Source organism: Geotrypetes seraphini, chromosome 8 (assembly GCF_902459505.1).
Source record: "Geotrypetes seraphini chromosome 8, aGeoSer1.1, whole genome shotgun sequence".
Classification (NCBI taxonomy): Eukaryota; Metazoa; Chordata; class Amphibia; order Gymnophiona; family Dermophiidae; genus Geotrypetes; species Geotrypetes seraphini.
In genome coordinates, this window is record NC_047091.1 from 169,806,720 (window position 1) to 169,825,288 (window position 18,569).

Sequence of the window (18,569 nt, forward strand, 5' to 3'; positions counted from 1 at the left end):
GACTGCAAGGTCAGAAGAAAGGTTGCATGGGAGGAACCATGAGGAAAGAGCAAGGTCATTGCAAAGAAAACCAGTCCCATGATGGAAGAGCATGCTGGCACTTCACCATGTAAAGGGAATATATCTTTCTCTTAGACAATTAGGCATTGGATCTTTAAGTCACTTGAGATCTAATAGAATATGAATTCTTCCAGTGTATAATTTAATGCACTGGAGTATACTTAAAGACTGCTGGTTTATGCATATCACAAAATGAATTTCGGTAAAGCCTCCTTAACATGACCAAAGGGACTGTAAAAAAAATAAAAAAATGTCTTGATCGTTTTCAGTACAATCCAGATCAGCTGGATCATAGTCCGCCTTCAGTTGTCCAAAATGTCTGCACTGAAGGTCTTTCTTTATTCTGCTAATGCGTGTAGGTAAAAACCATGTTGCAAAACAGAAGATTATCTTTGCATAAGTGAAAGCCAAATCCACAGAAATCCAGGCTCTCAAAATTCCAGGTTCTTAAAATATAGCCACTGGTTTTCAATTCTTAGTGGAACACTTTAGATTAGTGAAGTATATGATGCAATGCAGCAGAATTTATTATTCTCATGTAACAAGGGCAACGAAGATGTTTTGAAGCACATGGGATGAATTATCGGAGCGTGTGATTGTTGAATCGCAGTTTTCATAGACAATGGATCAGATGACGAAACAGGAAAGGGGTTCTCCACGACTAAACCCCCTTCACTGGTTTCTTTTAACAAACTGGATTTGCCTCAAAGTTATTTCTTCAGGGTTTTTTTTTGTTTTTTTTTAAAAAAATTATTAATAACCAAAACGACAAATATTTGTGGGATTACCGTATTTTCACGCATATAACGCGTGCGTTATACACGATTTTTACAAACCGTGCATAACCTTGCGTGTTATACGCGTGAGCGCGTTTTACAAATTTTTTTTACATAGTTCCCCCCCAACGTCCGATTCACCCCCCCCCGCAGGACCGCTCGCACCCCCACCCCGAAGGACCACTCGCACGCACCCGCACCCCCACCCCGAAGGACCGCTCGCACGCACTCCCACCCGCACCCGCACTCCCACCCTGAAGGACCGCTCGCACCCCCACAGCCTCCCGACCCCCCCCCCCCCCCGCTCATCATGTAGAAGCTCCTACCGGTGTCCTGCTGCTTTCTCTGACGTCAGAGAAAGGGCGGGACCGCCGGAAGACGAAGCAGTGCAGACGACGGGCTCACAGAAGGGCCAGGACCGCCAAGAGGAAGCAGCAGGACACCGGTAGGAGCTTCTACATGATGAGGGGGGGGGTCGGGAGGCTGTGGGGGTGCGAGCGGTCCTTCAGGGTGGGGGTGCGGGTGGGAGTGCGTGCGAGCGGTCCTTCGGGGTGGGGGTGCGGGTGCGTGCGAGCGGTCCTTCGTGGTGGGGGTGCGAGCGGTCCTGCGGGGGGGTGAATCGGACGTCGGGGGGGGCATCAGGCTTTCAGGGTGGGGATAGGACTTCAAGGGGGAGAGGAGATTCGGGGCGGGCGAAAGGAGAGTCGGGCGGCGACGGGCGAGTCGGGGCAGCATGCGCGGTATACGGGTGTGCGCGGTATCTAAAATTTTTTTTACATATATTTCGGTTTCCCGCGCGCTATACCCGTGTGTGCGTTTTACACGGGTGCGCATTATCTATGTGAAAATACGGTAAATTGTGGAATGCAAACCAGATTGTGTTCCTATGCTTTCCGTGTGCTTACCGCTTCCATTTGGTGGTATTTGCAAAACGTAGGGGGTTACAGGCAAAACGTTTTCACTTTCTTTCGTTTCCTATGTCATTTGTGTTGTGGTTTGTTTGTTTTTAAATTTGATTTGGGGGCGATTTCATTAATAGTGTATTGAGTAACTGCATACAATTAACACTGGGAAAACCACAGATATTTGAGGGGTTTCTCTTGCCATTCCAGGTTAAAATGAGACAGGAAACAGGAAGGCCCTGATTCTATAAATAGTACCTAACTTCTAGGCGCTGAGGAGCGCAATTGTCAATCATCCGCTAGGCGCCTAAGCAGTCTTAGGTGCCAGTAGACACATTCCCTTTTGCGCCAGGGTTTTCTTGGCCTAAATAGGGGTGCCTAAGTCAAACCGCACCCAAATTCCACCCAGAATTTGCCTCTAACAACACTTACCCCCTCTTTTAAAAAAGTGCACTACGCTTTTTAGCGTGCGCTAAACACATGCTAAATGCTAACGCGTGCATGTTATCCTATGGACGCGTTAGCGGTTAGCGCACGCGTTGATTCAGCGCACGCTAAATCCACGCTAAAACGCTTAGCGCGCCTTTGTAAAAGAGGGGGTTACTTTCTGGTGGGTGTCTCGGAGTAGATCCCTTCCTCGAAGTGGCATGAGCTTACCGAGTTAGAAGCCTGCCAGCGAATTATTATTTTTTTAATTGCTTTTTAATGGTGCTTTTCAAGCAATGGTGCCAATTAAGACAAATTGATTAATTAAGTTAGGGGCCTAGATTGGCTAGGCAAGTGTAGAATCTGGGCCAAAATGTCATGGTCTTTTCAACGAATGTCTGCACCGAAAAATCTGCCCTATATCTCTTCTATTCGGTGATATTCAATTAATTTACATTTGTATCTTGGCATCCCAAGTCCTCTAAATTTTCTTCACACTTCTACCTCTAACCCTCTGTTGTAGTTCCTTCCTATTTCTCCTACTGTAAACCGCGTTGAGCTCTACGAACGTGGAGATGATGCGGTATACAAACCTAAGGATTAGATTAGATTAGATAACGTGATATTCAATTAATTTACATTTATAACGTGGAAGGTTATCAATATTTAGGGGACCTCACTGAATAACTGAAATAAAGTCCACCGGGACAATCTCCCACAATTAAATGAGCCAAAATAAAGGCACAAAGTAGATACATCCCTTACATCATGTGCCTTACCACAATATATGTGCTAATCTAGTTGAAAATCCCAATAAAGTGACTATGAATCAAAAGAAAAAAAACAGGTGATCACTGGAAACAGTAACATAGTAACATAGTAGATGACGGCAGATAAAGACCTGAATGGTCCATCCAGTCTGCCCAACCTGATTCAATTTAAATTTTTTTTTTTTTTTTTTTAAATTAATTTTTTCTTCTTAGCTATTTCTGGGCAAGAATCCAAAGCTTTACCCGGTACTGTGCTTGGGTTCCAACCTCCGAAATCTCTGTTAAGGCTTACTCCAGCCCATCTACACCCTCCCAGCCATTGAAGCCCTCCCCTACCCATCCTCCACCAAACGGCCATACACAGACACAAACCGTGCAAGTTTGCCCAGAAGCTATATCAAACAGTCTTATATAACATAGAAACATAGAAGATGACGGCAAAAAAGGGCTACAGCCCATCAAGTCTGCCCACTCTGCTTACCCACCCCCTGTCTATGCTCTAATGACCCAATTTCCTTATCTTGACCCTCGTAGTGTCCAAGCTGCAGGTGGAAATAAATATAAAGTTGAGATGGGCTTATCTTAAGGGCCCGACAGAGTACCCCCATCCCTAAAATGTCCTTCACGGGAACGACTTTCACTTTGACACCTTCTGGGGGGATTTATGAAGTATCATATAACTTGGCTATTGCTTTGCAGAATCTTAAGCCTGATGATTTTTTTTTTAGGGTTTTATGAGGGGATTAAATTTTTGTTGTGTGTAGGGGAATGTTGTTCATTTGGAGGAGGATTGTTGTTCTTGGGTGGCGGGGGTGCTTTTTCCCACTGTCATTTTGTTGTGCTGTATTTTTATTGACTGAAAAGGTAGATTGTGGAGAGAAAGTTATCTACTTGAGTCCTGTTCGTCTGTCTCAAATATTTATTTATAAATTTTTGAAGGACTCATTTAAATATCCTGAGACTGGTTTTCCTCCTTTACATTCAATTTATTACCTTCCAGTTTCAAAGAAGGCTTCAAAAATTGAGGCTTCAACCGATTCAATAAGTCCTATGGATGTAACAAAAATTTTGGAAACCTCAGAAGACGAAGTCATCTCATACTCTACACTTCTAGTGACATTCGTCTTTCAGCAAGACAGAGAGGCGCTTCTTAGACTTTTTTTTAGGCTCAAAGAAGTGACTTTTATGGATTCTAAGATCTCCATGTTCCCAGATGTTTCTAAATTAACTCAATCCAGAAGGAAAGGTTTCTTGGAAATGAGACAATCTGTATTATCTTTGGGGGCTAAATTTCAACTTAGATATCCTTGTAAATGTTTAATCTTTTTTGATCAACATTCATACAATTTTTTTGATCCCCCACAGCTACGATTTTTTCTTGAGGCAAAAGGACCAATACTTTTCAGTGCTCCCTTAGTGACATAAGGTTCAATTTTTATTTATTGGAAGACGCAACACTACATTAATTACGATTTTCTTTCATTTCTGTGTATACTAGACCCTATGATTGTGAATTCCTTCTCCCATAATGTGGGCTTTATTTGAGAGATGATTAATAATATAATTAATGTTATATGAACAGATTGGTCATTTTATTTTATTTTTTCTTTCTTCTTTTATTTAATATGTTAAATCTCTTTTTTCCTTATATATGTGGAGGGGCATAATCGAAAGGGACGTCTAAGTCCGTTTACATCCATTTCGCAAGTCGTCCAAAGTCAAAAAGAGCCTAAGTCCCATTTTCGAAAGAGACGTCCAACATCTTTTAACTTTCGAAAATTGTCCAATTATACGTCCTGAAGATCTGATCGTCCAAGCCGCTAAAACGTCGATCTGTAAAGCACATTTTCGTCCAACTGTCCGTCCAAGTCCAAAACATCTAGAACAAGCCCTGTTGGACGTGGGAGGGGTCTGCAAAGTGATGGACTGAACACCTAGACATGGCACCTAAATAGTGGGGTACCTTACAGGGCACTGCTGTGAACTTCACAAAAAGGGTGCCATGGCTTCTCCTCACTACAGCTCCCTTATAGGTGACGGTGAGTCCCCCAAACCACCTCCAGAATCCCCTAGACCCACTTATCTACCACCCCAATAGCCCTTATGGCTGCAGGAGCCACTTATATGCCAGTAAAAAAGGGTTTTGGGAGTGTATAGGGCAGTGCACATGTTTAAGTATCAATGCAGTGATTACAGGGGCTTATGGGCATGGGTCTTCCTCTCTATGGGACCCTAACCCACCCCCAAGACGACTTAAGCGGCCTCTGTGCTGGACAACTAGGCTTTCCTATGCCAGGCGGCCAGGTGATGATGGTCTGGAGGCTGAATTTTAAAGTTGTGATTAAAATTTTTATGGGGGGGGGGTCGGTGACCACTGGGGTAGTGTGTGGGGGTCTGTTTTATGTGTTTTCAGTGCATATTTGGTGAGTTTAGATGGGTTTTTGTGACTTAGGCACACTAAAACAGAGGAAACAAATCCACAGAAATCAAACAAGCAAGAGCAAAAGTGGAAATGTCCAATCAGAATGGTGCACAAAAAGTGTCTTTCAACTCATCTGATAAATCCAAATGTCTTTATTCATCCAAAATAACTCATTCATCCAAAGTAACTGAATGACTCGACATGATCATGTATCGGCCACCCGGCCTACATCAGGAGTCTTAGGAGTCTTTGGGTATCAATTGGATAAATATGCTCTAAAACACAACGATCAAACCGTTGCTCCGAATCTTGTGACACTACAAACCAACATGACCTTGCAGTGAAAAAAAAAAAGGTTCGTCAATCGTGGGCTGTATTACATTTGGTTATACATGCTGTACGACTAAGTCTAAGCCGGCCCTCATCCCGCCCAACTCCCGCCCTCGACACGCCTCCCGAAATGCCCCGTTTAGCTTTGGACGTTGAGCGGCACTATGAGGGCCTAAGTCGTTTAGAAATACGTCCAAAACCCGGTTTGATTATCGGCGCTTGGACGTTTTTGAGAAACGTTCGTCCAAGTGCCGACTTAGGCCGGATTTTGGATGTTTTTCTCTTTCAATTATGAGCCCCATACTGTCTTATGTATATTTTTAAAATTACAAATTACAGCATCATAAACATCCCCCACAATAAAATATCAATCTATCAAGTCAACAAAAAATTCACCAGTTAAAAACCAAAAAGCGTCAGATCAAATGATCGATTCCAAAATACGTAGCCAAATCAATTCACATTTGCTTGCAAAGCAAATCTAATTCAAGCAATTCAGAAATACAAACAGGCTTTAAACCATACAATACTGTCAGGGAAATCTAAAGAGGATATTATCAGATATGAACAGGAATTACCTCTTGCGTGTTGTTCGCGTACAGCGCTGGGTATGTCTATCGAAATGATTAGCAGTAGTAGAAGTAGCAAATTAGTAGAAACTATCACCAGTGGTGTAGTAAGGGTGGGGCGGGGGAGGGGAGTGGTCCGCCCCAGGCACGGTCTTCCTCTGGGCACTGGCACCCCTCATTCTCTCCACCCTCCCTGCCGCGCACCCCCCCTTCCATTCCCCCCATATATTTATATCTTCTGCACGAACAGCCACAAAGTGCTTTGGCGTTCTCTGACATCACTTCCGGGACCCATGTCTAGGAGGTGACATCAGAGGGAGTGCCGAAGCTGACGTGAGCAGCTGTTTCGTGGCTGCTCGCGCCGAAGATAAAAAGGTACAGGGAAGGTGCGCGCGGCAGGGGAGGGGCAGGGAAGGGAACGGGAGAGGGGCGCCACCACCCCCGCTACGCCGCCGGCTGTCACGATTTTCACTCGGAACAAGTCAACAGATTTACGTTGCCCTGGTAACGGCATTCTCTCTCTTTTCTCCCTTTAGGATGCTCTGATAAACCTGATCAAACGGTCTCAAGTGCACTTCGTCCATTGTCTTGTCCCCAAATCGGGAGTAGATGACACAGACTGGCAGATCCTTACTCACTGCAGCAAAGCAGAAGAAGAAGGAGGGGAAAGCAGGAGCGCTGCAGTGGATATCCCCATGCTGAGGACGCAGCTGTTTGGGGCACAGCTACTGGATGCCCTGCGGTTGTGCAGGATAGGTACTTTATCAAAAATCTCAAAGGATTTATGTGTGGTTTTAGATTTTACTGTGCTGGAGATTACTGTGACTAGTTGAGGGTAATTTTATAAGGGGGTGCCTAGTTTAACAAAACATAAGAATTGCCATTCTGGGACAGAGACAGACCGAAGGTCCATCAAACCCAGTATCCTGTTTCCAACAGTGGCAAACCCAGGTTCCAAGTACCTGGCAGAATCTCAATTAGTAGCAACATTCCAGAGCTGAGATTGTAAGGTCATAATGCCTATTCCACCAATGCCTATGAGCCAACCTCATCAGTGATGTCACAGTGGCTTGATTATCCTATACTTGGCTCACATCCTCTGTAATAAAACCCTAAGCATGCATGCGCACTTACAACGCCGTGATCCCTGCCTTCATGGCCATGTTCCATTTGCAGCGTGTGCGGCGGTTTGAGTGGTGGCGAAAGCAACGGCAGGAGGGTTCACCGCCGAGAGCAATGGCAGGAGGGTGTCCTTCGGCCTCGACAAAGCGGACAGGGTACGGGTGCTGCGAGGCGTCCGGCTGCTACTGCTGCACCGGGAAGTGAGGGGGCGAGGGAAAGGGGGCTACTTTGGGTGGAGGGGTGTGCTGGGGGGCAGGCAGCAATCTTGTTTTGCTCTGGGGGAACAGAAGGGGGCCACGGAGAGACAGGCAGGCATGGAGAAACAGAGAGAGACAGGCAGGCAGGGAGCCAGGGAGAGACACAGACAGAAAGAATGACAAACAGGGGGCCAAAGAGACAGACAGACAGCAGCCAAAGAAAGAGAGACAAATAAAAAAAGACAACCAGCGGCCAAGGAGAGAGAGAGAGAGAGAGAAAGAAAGAAAGAATGACAGACAGACAGGGGGCCAGGGAGAGAAACAGATAGAAAGAATGACAGACAGACAGGGGGCCAGAGAGACAGACAGAAAGACAGACAGACAGATAGACAGCAGCCAAGGAGAGAGAGAGAGAGAAAGAAAGAAAGAATGACAGACAGACAGGGGGCCAGGGAGAGAAACAGACAGAAAGAATGACAGACAGACAGGGGGCCAGAGAGACAGACAGAAAGACAGACAGACAGATAGACAGCGGTCAAAGAGAGAGAGAGAGAGAGAGACAAAGAAAAAAGATAGACAGCGACCAAGGAGAGAGAGAGAAAGAAAGAAAGACAGACAGGGGGCTAGGGAGAGACACAGACAGAAAGAATGACAGACAGGGGGCCAGAGAGACAGACAGAAAGAAAGACAAATAGACAGCCAAGGAGAGAGAGAGACAGAAATAAAGACAGACAGACAGAAAGTAGCCAAGGAGAGAGAGATACAGAAAGAAAGAAAGAAAGACAGACACAGGGGCCAAGGAGAGAGACAGAAAGAAAGAAACAAAGATAGACAGACAGAAGCCAAGAAGAGAGAGAGACAGAAAGAAAGCGCTACTGCTGGACAGGGGGAGTAGGCAAGGGGTGGTGGTGGACAGCCGAGGAGAGAGAGAGAGAGACAGAAAGAAAGGCAGACAGATATATCTATTCTAGCACCCGTTAATGTAACGGGCTTAAAGCCTAGTAAGAACATCACCACTGCCATATTGGGACAGACCAAAGGTCCATCAAGCCCAGTGTCCTCTTTCCAACAGTGACCAACCCAGGTCCCAAGTACCAGGCAGAATCTCAAATAGTAGCAACATTCCAGAGCTGAAATTGTGATGTTTTAATACCTCATTCCACCAATGCCTAAGAGCCAGCCTCATCAGTGATGTCACAATGGCTTGATTGTCCTATACTTGGCTCACATAAGAAAATAAGAGCTGCCATAACCCAGGTCCCAAGCACCTAACTACAGTCATGTGAAAAATTAGGACACCCCATGAAATATTCAGTTCTTTCTTAAGAAATGTTCATATTTCGATGTCAAATCTTTTTTTTTAATTTATCTCTGGAAAAGAAAGTGATGTAATTGCAGGTACACAACAAAACGTTTCCTTGATTTACTTATGAAACAAAAGATATCCACAAAAATGCAAAGGACCACTCCCCTCGCCCCCACTGGTTGTTTTTATGAAGAGATTTACCCAAGGGGGTGTACAGCAAGCAAAGTTCAACGTAAAGCATACAATTTTGTTAATAGCATAACAGTAGTAAAAAGACCAAATCTAAACGTAAATATGATGAATGAGATATACTCAAAATCAGGACATTGAAATGTAATTATTGGACTACCATGAAACAGTTTCAAGGAAAGAGGGGGGAGGGGAGTGTGGCACAGAGGTTAAAGCTACAGCCTCAGCACCCTGAGGTTGTGGGTTCAAATCCACACTGTTCCTGTTACCCTGGGCAAGTCACTTAATCCCCCCATTGCCCCAGGTAAATTAGATGGTGACAGGTCAAAAGCGCATGGCGACAAAGGCACGCTGACAACCCAGTGCAGACAACTGAGCGCAAGGCGGAAGCACGCCAAAGAAAAACAATATTTTAAAGGGCTCTGACGGGGTGTGTGGGGGGGAACCCCCCCCCCCACTACTTAACAGAGATTGAGCCGGCGTTGTGGGGGGTTTGGGGGGTTGTAACCCCCCACATTATACTGAAAACTTCACTTTTTCCCTAAAAAAGAGGGAAAAAGTTAAGTTTCCAGTAAATTAGGGGGATTACAACCCCCCCAAACCCCCCACAACGCCGGCACGATCTCTGTTAAGTAAAGTGGGGGGGTTCCCCACCAACACCCCCCCCGTCGGAGCCCCTTAAAATACTGTTTTTCTTCGACGCGTTTCCGCCTTGCGCTCAGTTGTCTGCGCTGGGTTGTCGGCGCGCCTTTGTCATCGTGCGCTTTTGTCTATGAACCAAATTAGATAGATTGTGAGCCCACCGGGGCAGACAGGGAAAAATGCTTGAGTACCTGAATAAATTAATGTAAACCGTTCTGAGCTCCCTGGAGAGAACAATACAGAAAATTGTATAAATAAAAAAAAATATACACATCCAGATAGCAGAGGTATAATACAATGTCAGCATAATACATATGAAAAACCTAATGAACATGCATTAGAACATTCAAGTAACACAGACATCATGCTAATGCTTTTCTATAATACAGCTTATCATATTGCCAAGGGTAGGGTTACCAGATTTTCCAAACGGAAAATCCAGACCCCCCTAGACCCGCCCCCTCAAGCCCGCCCAGTTCCACCCATCCCCACCCAATCCCGCCCCTAAACCCGCCCTAGCCCCGCCCCCGCTGCTTGGCCTCAGATCCCTTCTGATGTCACGTCCTGGTCCCGCGACCAGGAAGTGAGGTCAGAAGGGAGCCGAGGCCAGTGCGAGCAACAGGTAGAAGATGGTGCTCACACTGGCGAACATTTGAAGAGGTGCGCAGGGGTGTGGAAAGGAGCAAAGGCAATGGCGTCCCCGCAAAGATGGTGCCCGGGATGGTCTGCCTCACGCCCCCATACTATGCCACTGTTTCCACCCCCTCCCTTAGTCCAGCATCTGCTCCTCCTCTTTCCCATTTCCTTTGCTTCAAGTTTGTTTCACTCTCTCTACTGTCTCTGTTCCCCTTCCAGTCTAGCGTCTCATACCTCCTCCCTTACCCTCAAGCTCATATCTATCATCTGTCTAGTTCCCCCCATGCCTGAATTCAGCATCATTTCACCTTAGCATCTGTCTATCTCACCCCAGAAGGTTGTGGCAGAGGCAGCACCAAAGCTGCTTTCTTTCTGATGGAACCTTTCCTCTGCCGCATTCCACCCACAGGAAGTTGCATCAGAGAGGCAGGATATGGCAGAGGAATGGTTCCGCCGGACAGACATCAGCTTTCAGCGTTGCCTTTGACTTAACCCATTAGGGGGCGGTAGACAGATGGTGAGGTGAAGAGATGCCATATCTGGACCTGGACCCAAATCCAGGCATGGGCACAGGGAAGAAATTAGGAGCAGAGGGTAGGATTCCAAGCAGCCCCTGGGCATTTTGCTGGGCTTGCTCAATGGTAGCTACACCCCTGCATTAAATTAACATTTTTGGGGCTGTCCAACCTTAGAAGACAGCACAGTGAAAGAGATAGTCAATAAGACAAAAGATATTTGAAAGCACCCGATAAACGAGTTATCTATTATGCACAGACGTGACAGAATACCTCAAATCACATGAATGATGAGCACCTGGCACATCAATAAGCATATAAAATAAGTTAGTTGTACCCCTGTCATGATTACAATGCCGAAAAACATCAGGCTGTCAGGAATTAACTGTGAAATTGATTTGCCTCTTTTCCGAGTCGTGTTTTAATTCAAACTTTTATTAAAATCTTCTGTTTTACCAACACTTAAAAACAAAACAAGCGAACGCTGACAGTTATTGAATAATTGTCTTGGCTAATAATTCCAGACTTTCTATCACACCTCTGGCTGACTCATATGAATAAGTGAAATGCACCAACTGAGCTTGTTATCCAGCAAAAATTCTAATGCATTTATAATTGTCAGGCTGTTTGCATGCCGTTTAAACTTTGTACCCCTACGGACTGTGAAACAAAAGAGCAGAAAGTGTGGAAATGACATTTCCCCCCACAGTAAGAGATCTGTCATTTCAATAAAACCCACAAAAGTGTTCTTTATTAACTGAGCCAAATGGTTGTAGAGGGAGTGAGTAATATTTCTTGAATAGGCATGTCCTTTATGGCAGCGGTGGGGGTGGGGTGGGGTGGGGGGTCTTTTCTCCTTTTTCTCATTGGATCATAAATGTATGCTAAAAAAAGAATTATTATTTTGATATGTTAGAATTTTTTGGCTTGAGTTCATGCTGTCAAATGGAATAAAGCAGATATTAAGGTAGATTTTAAATAATTGAATAGGGTAGAAGAGACTTCTGCCAAGCTAAATCAAGCCGAGCTGCTCAGGATGGAAAATTCAGTGGTACTTAACTGGGTATTGTCAGGCTCGAGGAATGGGCATTGACATGGCAGATGAGGTTCAACGTGGATAAGTGTAAAGTGATGCATGTTGGTATCAAAAATCTCATGCACGAAAGCAGGATGTTTGGGGCGGTACTTGGAGAGACTTCCCAGGAAAGGGACTTCGGAGTTTTGATCGACAAGTCGATGAAGCCGTCCACGCAATGTGCGGTGGTGGCGAAAAGGGCAAACAGAATGCTAGGAATGATAAAGAAGGGGATCATGAATAGATCGGAGAAGGTTATCATGCTGCTGTACCAGGACATGGTGTGCCCTCACCTGGAGTACTGCGTGCAGCACTGTTCGCCGTACATGAAGAAGGACACGGTACTACTCGAAAGGGTCCAGAGAAGAGCAACTAAGATGGTTAAGGGGTTGGAGGAACTGCTGTGCAGCGAAAGATTAGAGAAACTGGGCTTTTCTCCCTCGAACAGAGGAGATTGAGAGGGGACATGATCAAAACATTCAAAGTACTGAAGGGGATAGATTTAGTAGATAAGGACAGGTTGTTCACCCTTTCCAAGGTAGGGAGAACGAGAGGGCACTCTCTAAAGTTAAAAGGGGATAGATTTTGTACAAATGTAAGGACGTTCTTCTTCACCCAGAGAGTGGTAGAAACTGGTACGCTCTTCTGGAGTCTGTCATAGGGGAAAACACCTTCCAGGGATTCATGACAAAGTTAGACAAGTTCCTGGTGAACAAGGACGTACGCTGATAGGGCTAGTCTCAGATAGGGTGCTGGTCTTTGACTAGAGGGCCTCCACGTGAGCGGAATGCCGGGCATGATGGACCACTGGTCTGACCCAGCAGCGGCAATTCTTATGTTCTTATATCCTCTCTGACCTCAGAGCCCGTTCGCCAGCTTTTCTAGAGAGACTTCCGATCCCTTCTACAGCCTCCAGATTGCTCTGATTTACACAGCAACAGCTATTAACAATTCCCTCTCTTCATCAGATATTTTATGATTCAACTCGCAAGACAATCTTTTCAGTCATGGCTGCCACACTGTGAAAGTTTCCAAGTTTAATTAAAATTTGTTGAAACGCCTATCATGAATTCTAAGCATTTTACAATGTTAAAAACAAGGGGGAGGCCAACAAGGACATATTGACAAGACAAATTAGGGACTTGAAACAAAAACAATAGGTAAGTTTTGGTGAAATACAATAATTACGAGAAAAGCAGACATGAAAAGAGAAGAACACGAGGAAGGGGATGGAGAAGGTTCTCTTTGATAAAGAGAAGACCCTCTTTGAAAAAGAGGTTGGAAGTGGAGAGAGTGTAGAAAAAGTAGGTTATTACTCAAAAGCATCTTTGAAAAGGAAACACTTTAGTCCGCCTTTGAATTTATCTAAGTTTTTTTTTGGCCCTCGGGGTATTTGGTAGGGAATTCCAGATGGTGGGGCCTGTAAACGAGAAAGAGGTGGTTCGACGAGTGCCGATAATTTTTAAGGAGGGGATATGAGGATGTCGAGAAGTTGATCTCAGAGCTCTCCCCCTCGAATATAAGGCAAGAATTGTGTGCCTAAAAGCCTTTCCTTTTAAAGATGCCTTTGACTTATAGATTCAGATTTTGATATCCGCTTGCTATAAGCCTACCAGTACTCCCTTAAGTTTTTTCCTTTCCCCGCCCCATTTTTTAAATTTTATTTTACAAAATGATACAATCTTCGCTGTTTTCCTTTTCTCTCCTGTGAAGTTTCCCTTATTATTTTAAAGGGTCTGTGTTAACTTCCCTTTATAAGTATATTTTTAGCTATGATTTTATGTAAACCGCTTAGGCTATATCAAACTGTAATAAACTTGAAGCTTGATACTTTTACACATGCAAATATATCTCATGAATATTTATTGTGTACATCTTTAAAACTCAGTTGTCAATATGACTCTAAGGACCAGCTTGGAATCATCGTTATGGACCATTATTTGTTTGGAAAATATTCAGGCACTGCAATATCCTCCTAAAATAGGACCCATGGTTTGTTACTGGGGAATAAAGCCAGCAGATCTGTAATTTCTTATAGTCTAATTGTAAGGGAATCTCTTTAATCTTAGAGAAGAATTGGTTTCACACACACTGACGTCTGCATTTCATTGCTTCCCATAGGTTACACTGATCGTATGGGGTTTCCTGAGTTCCGTCGCCGGTTCCAGATCCTAACTCTGCAAGTTACCAAGAAGTTTCCACTAGATTACACAACAACAGATGAGAAAAAGGTACAGTCTAGATAAATTCCAAAAGGACGATTCAAATCTAGTCATATACGGTTTGCAAGTATCATGTTCAGGAAGTAAATGCTAGGCATGCACTGTTTGTGACAACGGTGTGATGCAAAGACCTTGTATTCAAATCAGATATTCTACGCCTAGCCAGAGTAAGTTTAAGTTAGGGCAGTGTTTCTCAACCCTGTCTTGAGTCATATCTAGGGTTCCCAGACGTCCGGATTTCCATGGACATGTCCTCCTTTTGGGGACATGTCCGGGGGTCCGGAAGGCTTTTCAAAACCCGGCACTTTGTCCGAGTTTTGAAAAGCCTCCTCAAATCGTGTCAGGCAGGGAAGAAGTCTGCGCATGGGCGCATGTGTCATCGCATGACATCCATGCATGCGTGGACTTACTACCTGTCCGACGCAATTTTCAGACAAGAGCTGGGAGCGGCGGACAAGAGCAGGCAGCGGGGGGGGGGGGGGGGGGAGGAGAGGGGGGTGCTATGGCGGGATTAGGGAAGGGATGGGCGAAACTGGGTGGACCCGGGGCAGGTGTAAGGGTCTGGATTTTCCGATTGGAAAACCTGGCAACCCTATTCATATCTATCCCGGGGATGTAGCCACAGGTTGGCCCAGGCCCAGCCAGCAGTGTTGCACCCTTACTGTGGCTGATGAAGATCCTCATGTCCTACCAACTGAGGGACCTCCCCCAGCACTCCAAAGGTACCCAGTTGCCCAAAACTCCGTGCTGCCAAACTCTGTAGTCAGCTGGATGGTAGTGTTCCTGAGCCCAAGTTAGCACCTACTGTAGCACATATTCACTTCTTGCAAATGTGTAAGAAGTGAGTACCGTGTATATACTTGAATATAAGCCCATCTGAATATAAGCCAAGATAACTTTTTTTCCCACACGTTTAAGGGAAAATGTTAACTTGAAAATAGGTTGAAGGTTTATATTCCTTCTCCATGGTGACCAGCAATTCTTTCCCTCTTCCCTGTTTCTCCTCCTCCTACAGTGTCCAGCATCTCTCCTTCTCTCCCGTGGTGTCTAGAACTTCCAATGCTGTGATAAGGAAGATAGCTTCCTATCAAATAACTTCCACTTGGTTCTCCTCTCTTTGGAGCTGGCTCAGCCAGTGGAGCCTTCACCTCCTCAGAGACCATCACCATTGCTGCTGACAAACATAGAAGCAGAAACATGATGGCAGATATAGGCCAAATCATAGGCAACGGAACACTTTTTTGTTGGGGGGAGGGGGGCCCTGCAAGCTCCGCTCCCATAATAGTACTAATTGTAATACCATTTTTTCCCTTTATTTTTCATATATACACACAATATAATCTTATTAACAATACATAATGGTTAACCACAAAATTAAACTATGCAAAGCATACAAGTTTTTCAACATTCATTCCTACCAGAACACCTGGCCTTGGTCACACATGCATAGAACCGCTATGCAAATACAGGACCACAAACTAAAAGTACCAATATATACAAACAAATCCCTAAGATGTAAGACTCTGCATGCAGTACACCCCCCAGAGAAATAGAAACAAATGCATTTCTTCCTGAACAGTGCAAAATATAGACAGCAGATGTCATTTCATATAACTGACACAATTCAATCACTAAATTGAGAATAAAATCATTTCCCCTACCTTTATTGCCTGTTGATTTTGGTTTTCAAACCATCTTTCACACGGGCTACTGTTAAACAACTTTTGTAGAGCCACAACATTTGCCACTCTAGTAAAAGCAAGAATCCTTGCTCTATGCAATGTGTTATGATTAAAATTCAAGCACCTTTCCAGCGACATTGTACCGCTGCTGTGGCGCCTTGCTGAAGAACTTATGAGCACATTTAAATATTTCAAAGCCTTTAAATGTTACATGAAGATATTATTTGAGATACTTGCCCAGTATTGATGAGAGGGATTTTTTGTGTGTTTTGTTCTATTTTGAAAGTTTTGCCCCCTCAAGTGGACTGTAATTTAAAATCCCTGGTCTGTTTGGATCAAACATCTTTAGCATTAACTTTTAAAATTCAACTTTCTTCCATTTTTCTGCTTCTCAAAATCTACTTTTCCATGCCTTCCCTTCCCATCTATCCATGTGTACCATCTCCTCCCTCTTTCTTCTCCCCTATTCCTATCTATCCATAAGGAGCATTTCTTCTTATCTCTTCCCTGTCGCACCCATTGCTGTACACCATCTCCTCCCTCTGTCTCCCCTTCCCCTCCATCGCTATGCACCATCTCATCCCTCTCCCATGGTCAGACTTCTGTCTTCCCCCTTCCCTCCTCACATGGTCTGGCATCTCTCTCCTCTCCCATGGTCTGGCATCTCTCCCTCTTCCTGAGATCTAACATCTCTCTCCTCTCTGCCGTCTGACATCTAAGAACATAAGAAATGCCTGCACCGGATCAGACCTGGGGTCCATCTAGTCCAGCGATCCGCACACGCGGAGGCTCAGCCAGGCACACCCTGGCGAATACAATGGTCACTCGTATCCCTCAATGTCTTCTGCAAGAAGATGTGCGTCCAATTTTCCCTTAAATCCTAGAATGGTGGTTTCCTCCACCAGCTCTTTCGGGAGAGAGTTCCAGGCGTTCACTACTCGCTGTGTGAAGCAGAACTTTTTGACGTTTGTCCTGGCCGTGTCCCCTCTCAGCTTCAGGCCATGACCTCTGGTCAGAGACTGGGTTACATTTGCCAATGTGAATAACGCTGTTTCTTGCTCACCATCCTTTCCCCCTGCTGGTGAGTGAGCTTGCTCCATTATGTTGATCCCTTTTAGCAATTTAAAAGTCTCTATCAGATCCCCTCTCAGTCTTCTCTTCTCAAGGGTGAATAGTCCCAGTTTTCTGAGGCGATCTTTGTAGCTCAAGTTCTCCATACCTTTTACTAGCTTCGTCGCTCTCCTCTGCACCCTCTCCAGTAGTGTTATATCCTTCTTCAGGTATGGAGACCAGTGTTGGACACAGTATTCCAGGTGTGGTCTGACCATTGCTCTATAAAGCGGCATTATGACCTCCCTTGATCTACTCGTGATTCCTTTCTTTATCATGCCTAATATCCTGTTAGCTTTCTTTGCCGCCGCTGCACATTGAGCCGATGGCTTCAGGGTTCTATCTATCAGTACTCCCAGGTCTTTTTCTTGATCGCTCTTCCCCAATGTTATACCTAACAGTTTGTACCCATGCTCCTTTTTTTTACTGCCCTTCTATTCTGTGGTCTGGCATCTCTCTCTCTCTCCTTCCCATTCCAGTGGTCTGACATCTCTCCCTTCTTTGGGTCATCTTTCCTCCCTCCCAGTGTAATATTTCTCTGTCCCTCCTCTCCACCACTATCATGTCCAACAATTCTCCCTCTTTCTTCCTTTCCCCATATACATCATCTCTCTTTCCCTCTCATGCCACACACCTATGTCCAACAATTCTCTGTTCCTTTTCCCTCCCCCACTGGCAGCATTTCTTTCTTTCCCTTCCCACTACTCCACCTGTGCAGCGTCTCTTTTCCTTCTTTCCTAACCCCCCCAGCCTGTGCATTTGTCCTTCCCAACCCTTTCCTAGTACGTGCAGTATCTGTCTTTCCCAACCCCCTGAGCATCTGTTCTCCCTGCCTTCCCAATTCCCTACCTCCTGCACCCAGCCTTTCCCTGTCAGGCTCTGCACCCAGCCACCCCCCCTGTCAGACTCTGCAGCCATCCATCCCCCCCCCCTCGTCAGACTCTGCACCCATCCACCCTCCCTCCCTAGCTCTCTCTGCACTCTGGCCCATCCTCCTACCTCCTCTGGCCTGGTGGACCAGAGGTGCAGTGGGCAGGAGCAAGATTTCTGCACTCCTGCCCACTGCTGTCCTGGTTGGCCGCAGCTGATTTCTTCTGCCGCTGAGCAGCAATGTGCAGGAGTGTACTTTGGCGCTCATGCTCGGCGTTCAGCGGTTTCTTTGATTTGTTCCCTTGAATTCTCGACTAATTTTTTCAGCTTTTTTATGTGCCCCAAAATCTTTCCTTATATTACTAGGCACAGGCTTGGGATCAAGAATGCTGCTGACAAGTCAACTGTAGTGCTTGGCAGCATGGCATTCTGGGCTGCTAGGCACCTTCAGAGGGCTGGAGAATGGCTTCATCTTTTGGTGCTTGGGAACCCCTGCCAGGTCAAGTATTTATACTGTGGGGCAGAGGGGCGCTAGGAAAAAGAAGAGGGGGTAGAGGGGAAGAGAGGCCATGTCAAACTAACTAAACTAAACTAAACCTTAGGTTTGTATACCGCATCATCTCCACATTCGTAGAGCTCTGCACGGTTTACAGGAGATGGGATAGAAAGGAACTAACAATGAAAGGTTAGAGGTCCAAGTATGAAGGGTTTTTAGAGGGCTTAGAGTGCCAGAGATGGAATAAGTATC

At 45.3% G+C, this 18,569-nt stretch overlaps 1 protein-coding gene across 2 annotated transcripts in view; it reads left to right on the forward strand.

Moving 5' to 3' along the window:
• MYO18B (myosin XVIIIB) overlaps positions 1–18,569 on the forward strand; it is a 565,740-nt gene that overhangs the window by 250,379 nt on the left and 296,792 nt on the right. For both annotated transcript variants that reach the window (XM_033955841.1, XM_033955842.1), the window contains 2 exons: positions 6,792–7,011; positions 14,059–14,168. In XM_033955841.1, coding sequence (XP_033811732.1) covers positions 6,792–7,011; positions 14,059–14,168 — 330 coding nt within the window. The remainder of the gene's footprint in view (positions 1–6,791; positions 7,012–14,058; positions 14,169–18,569) is intronic.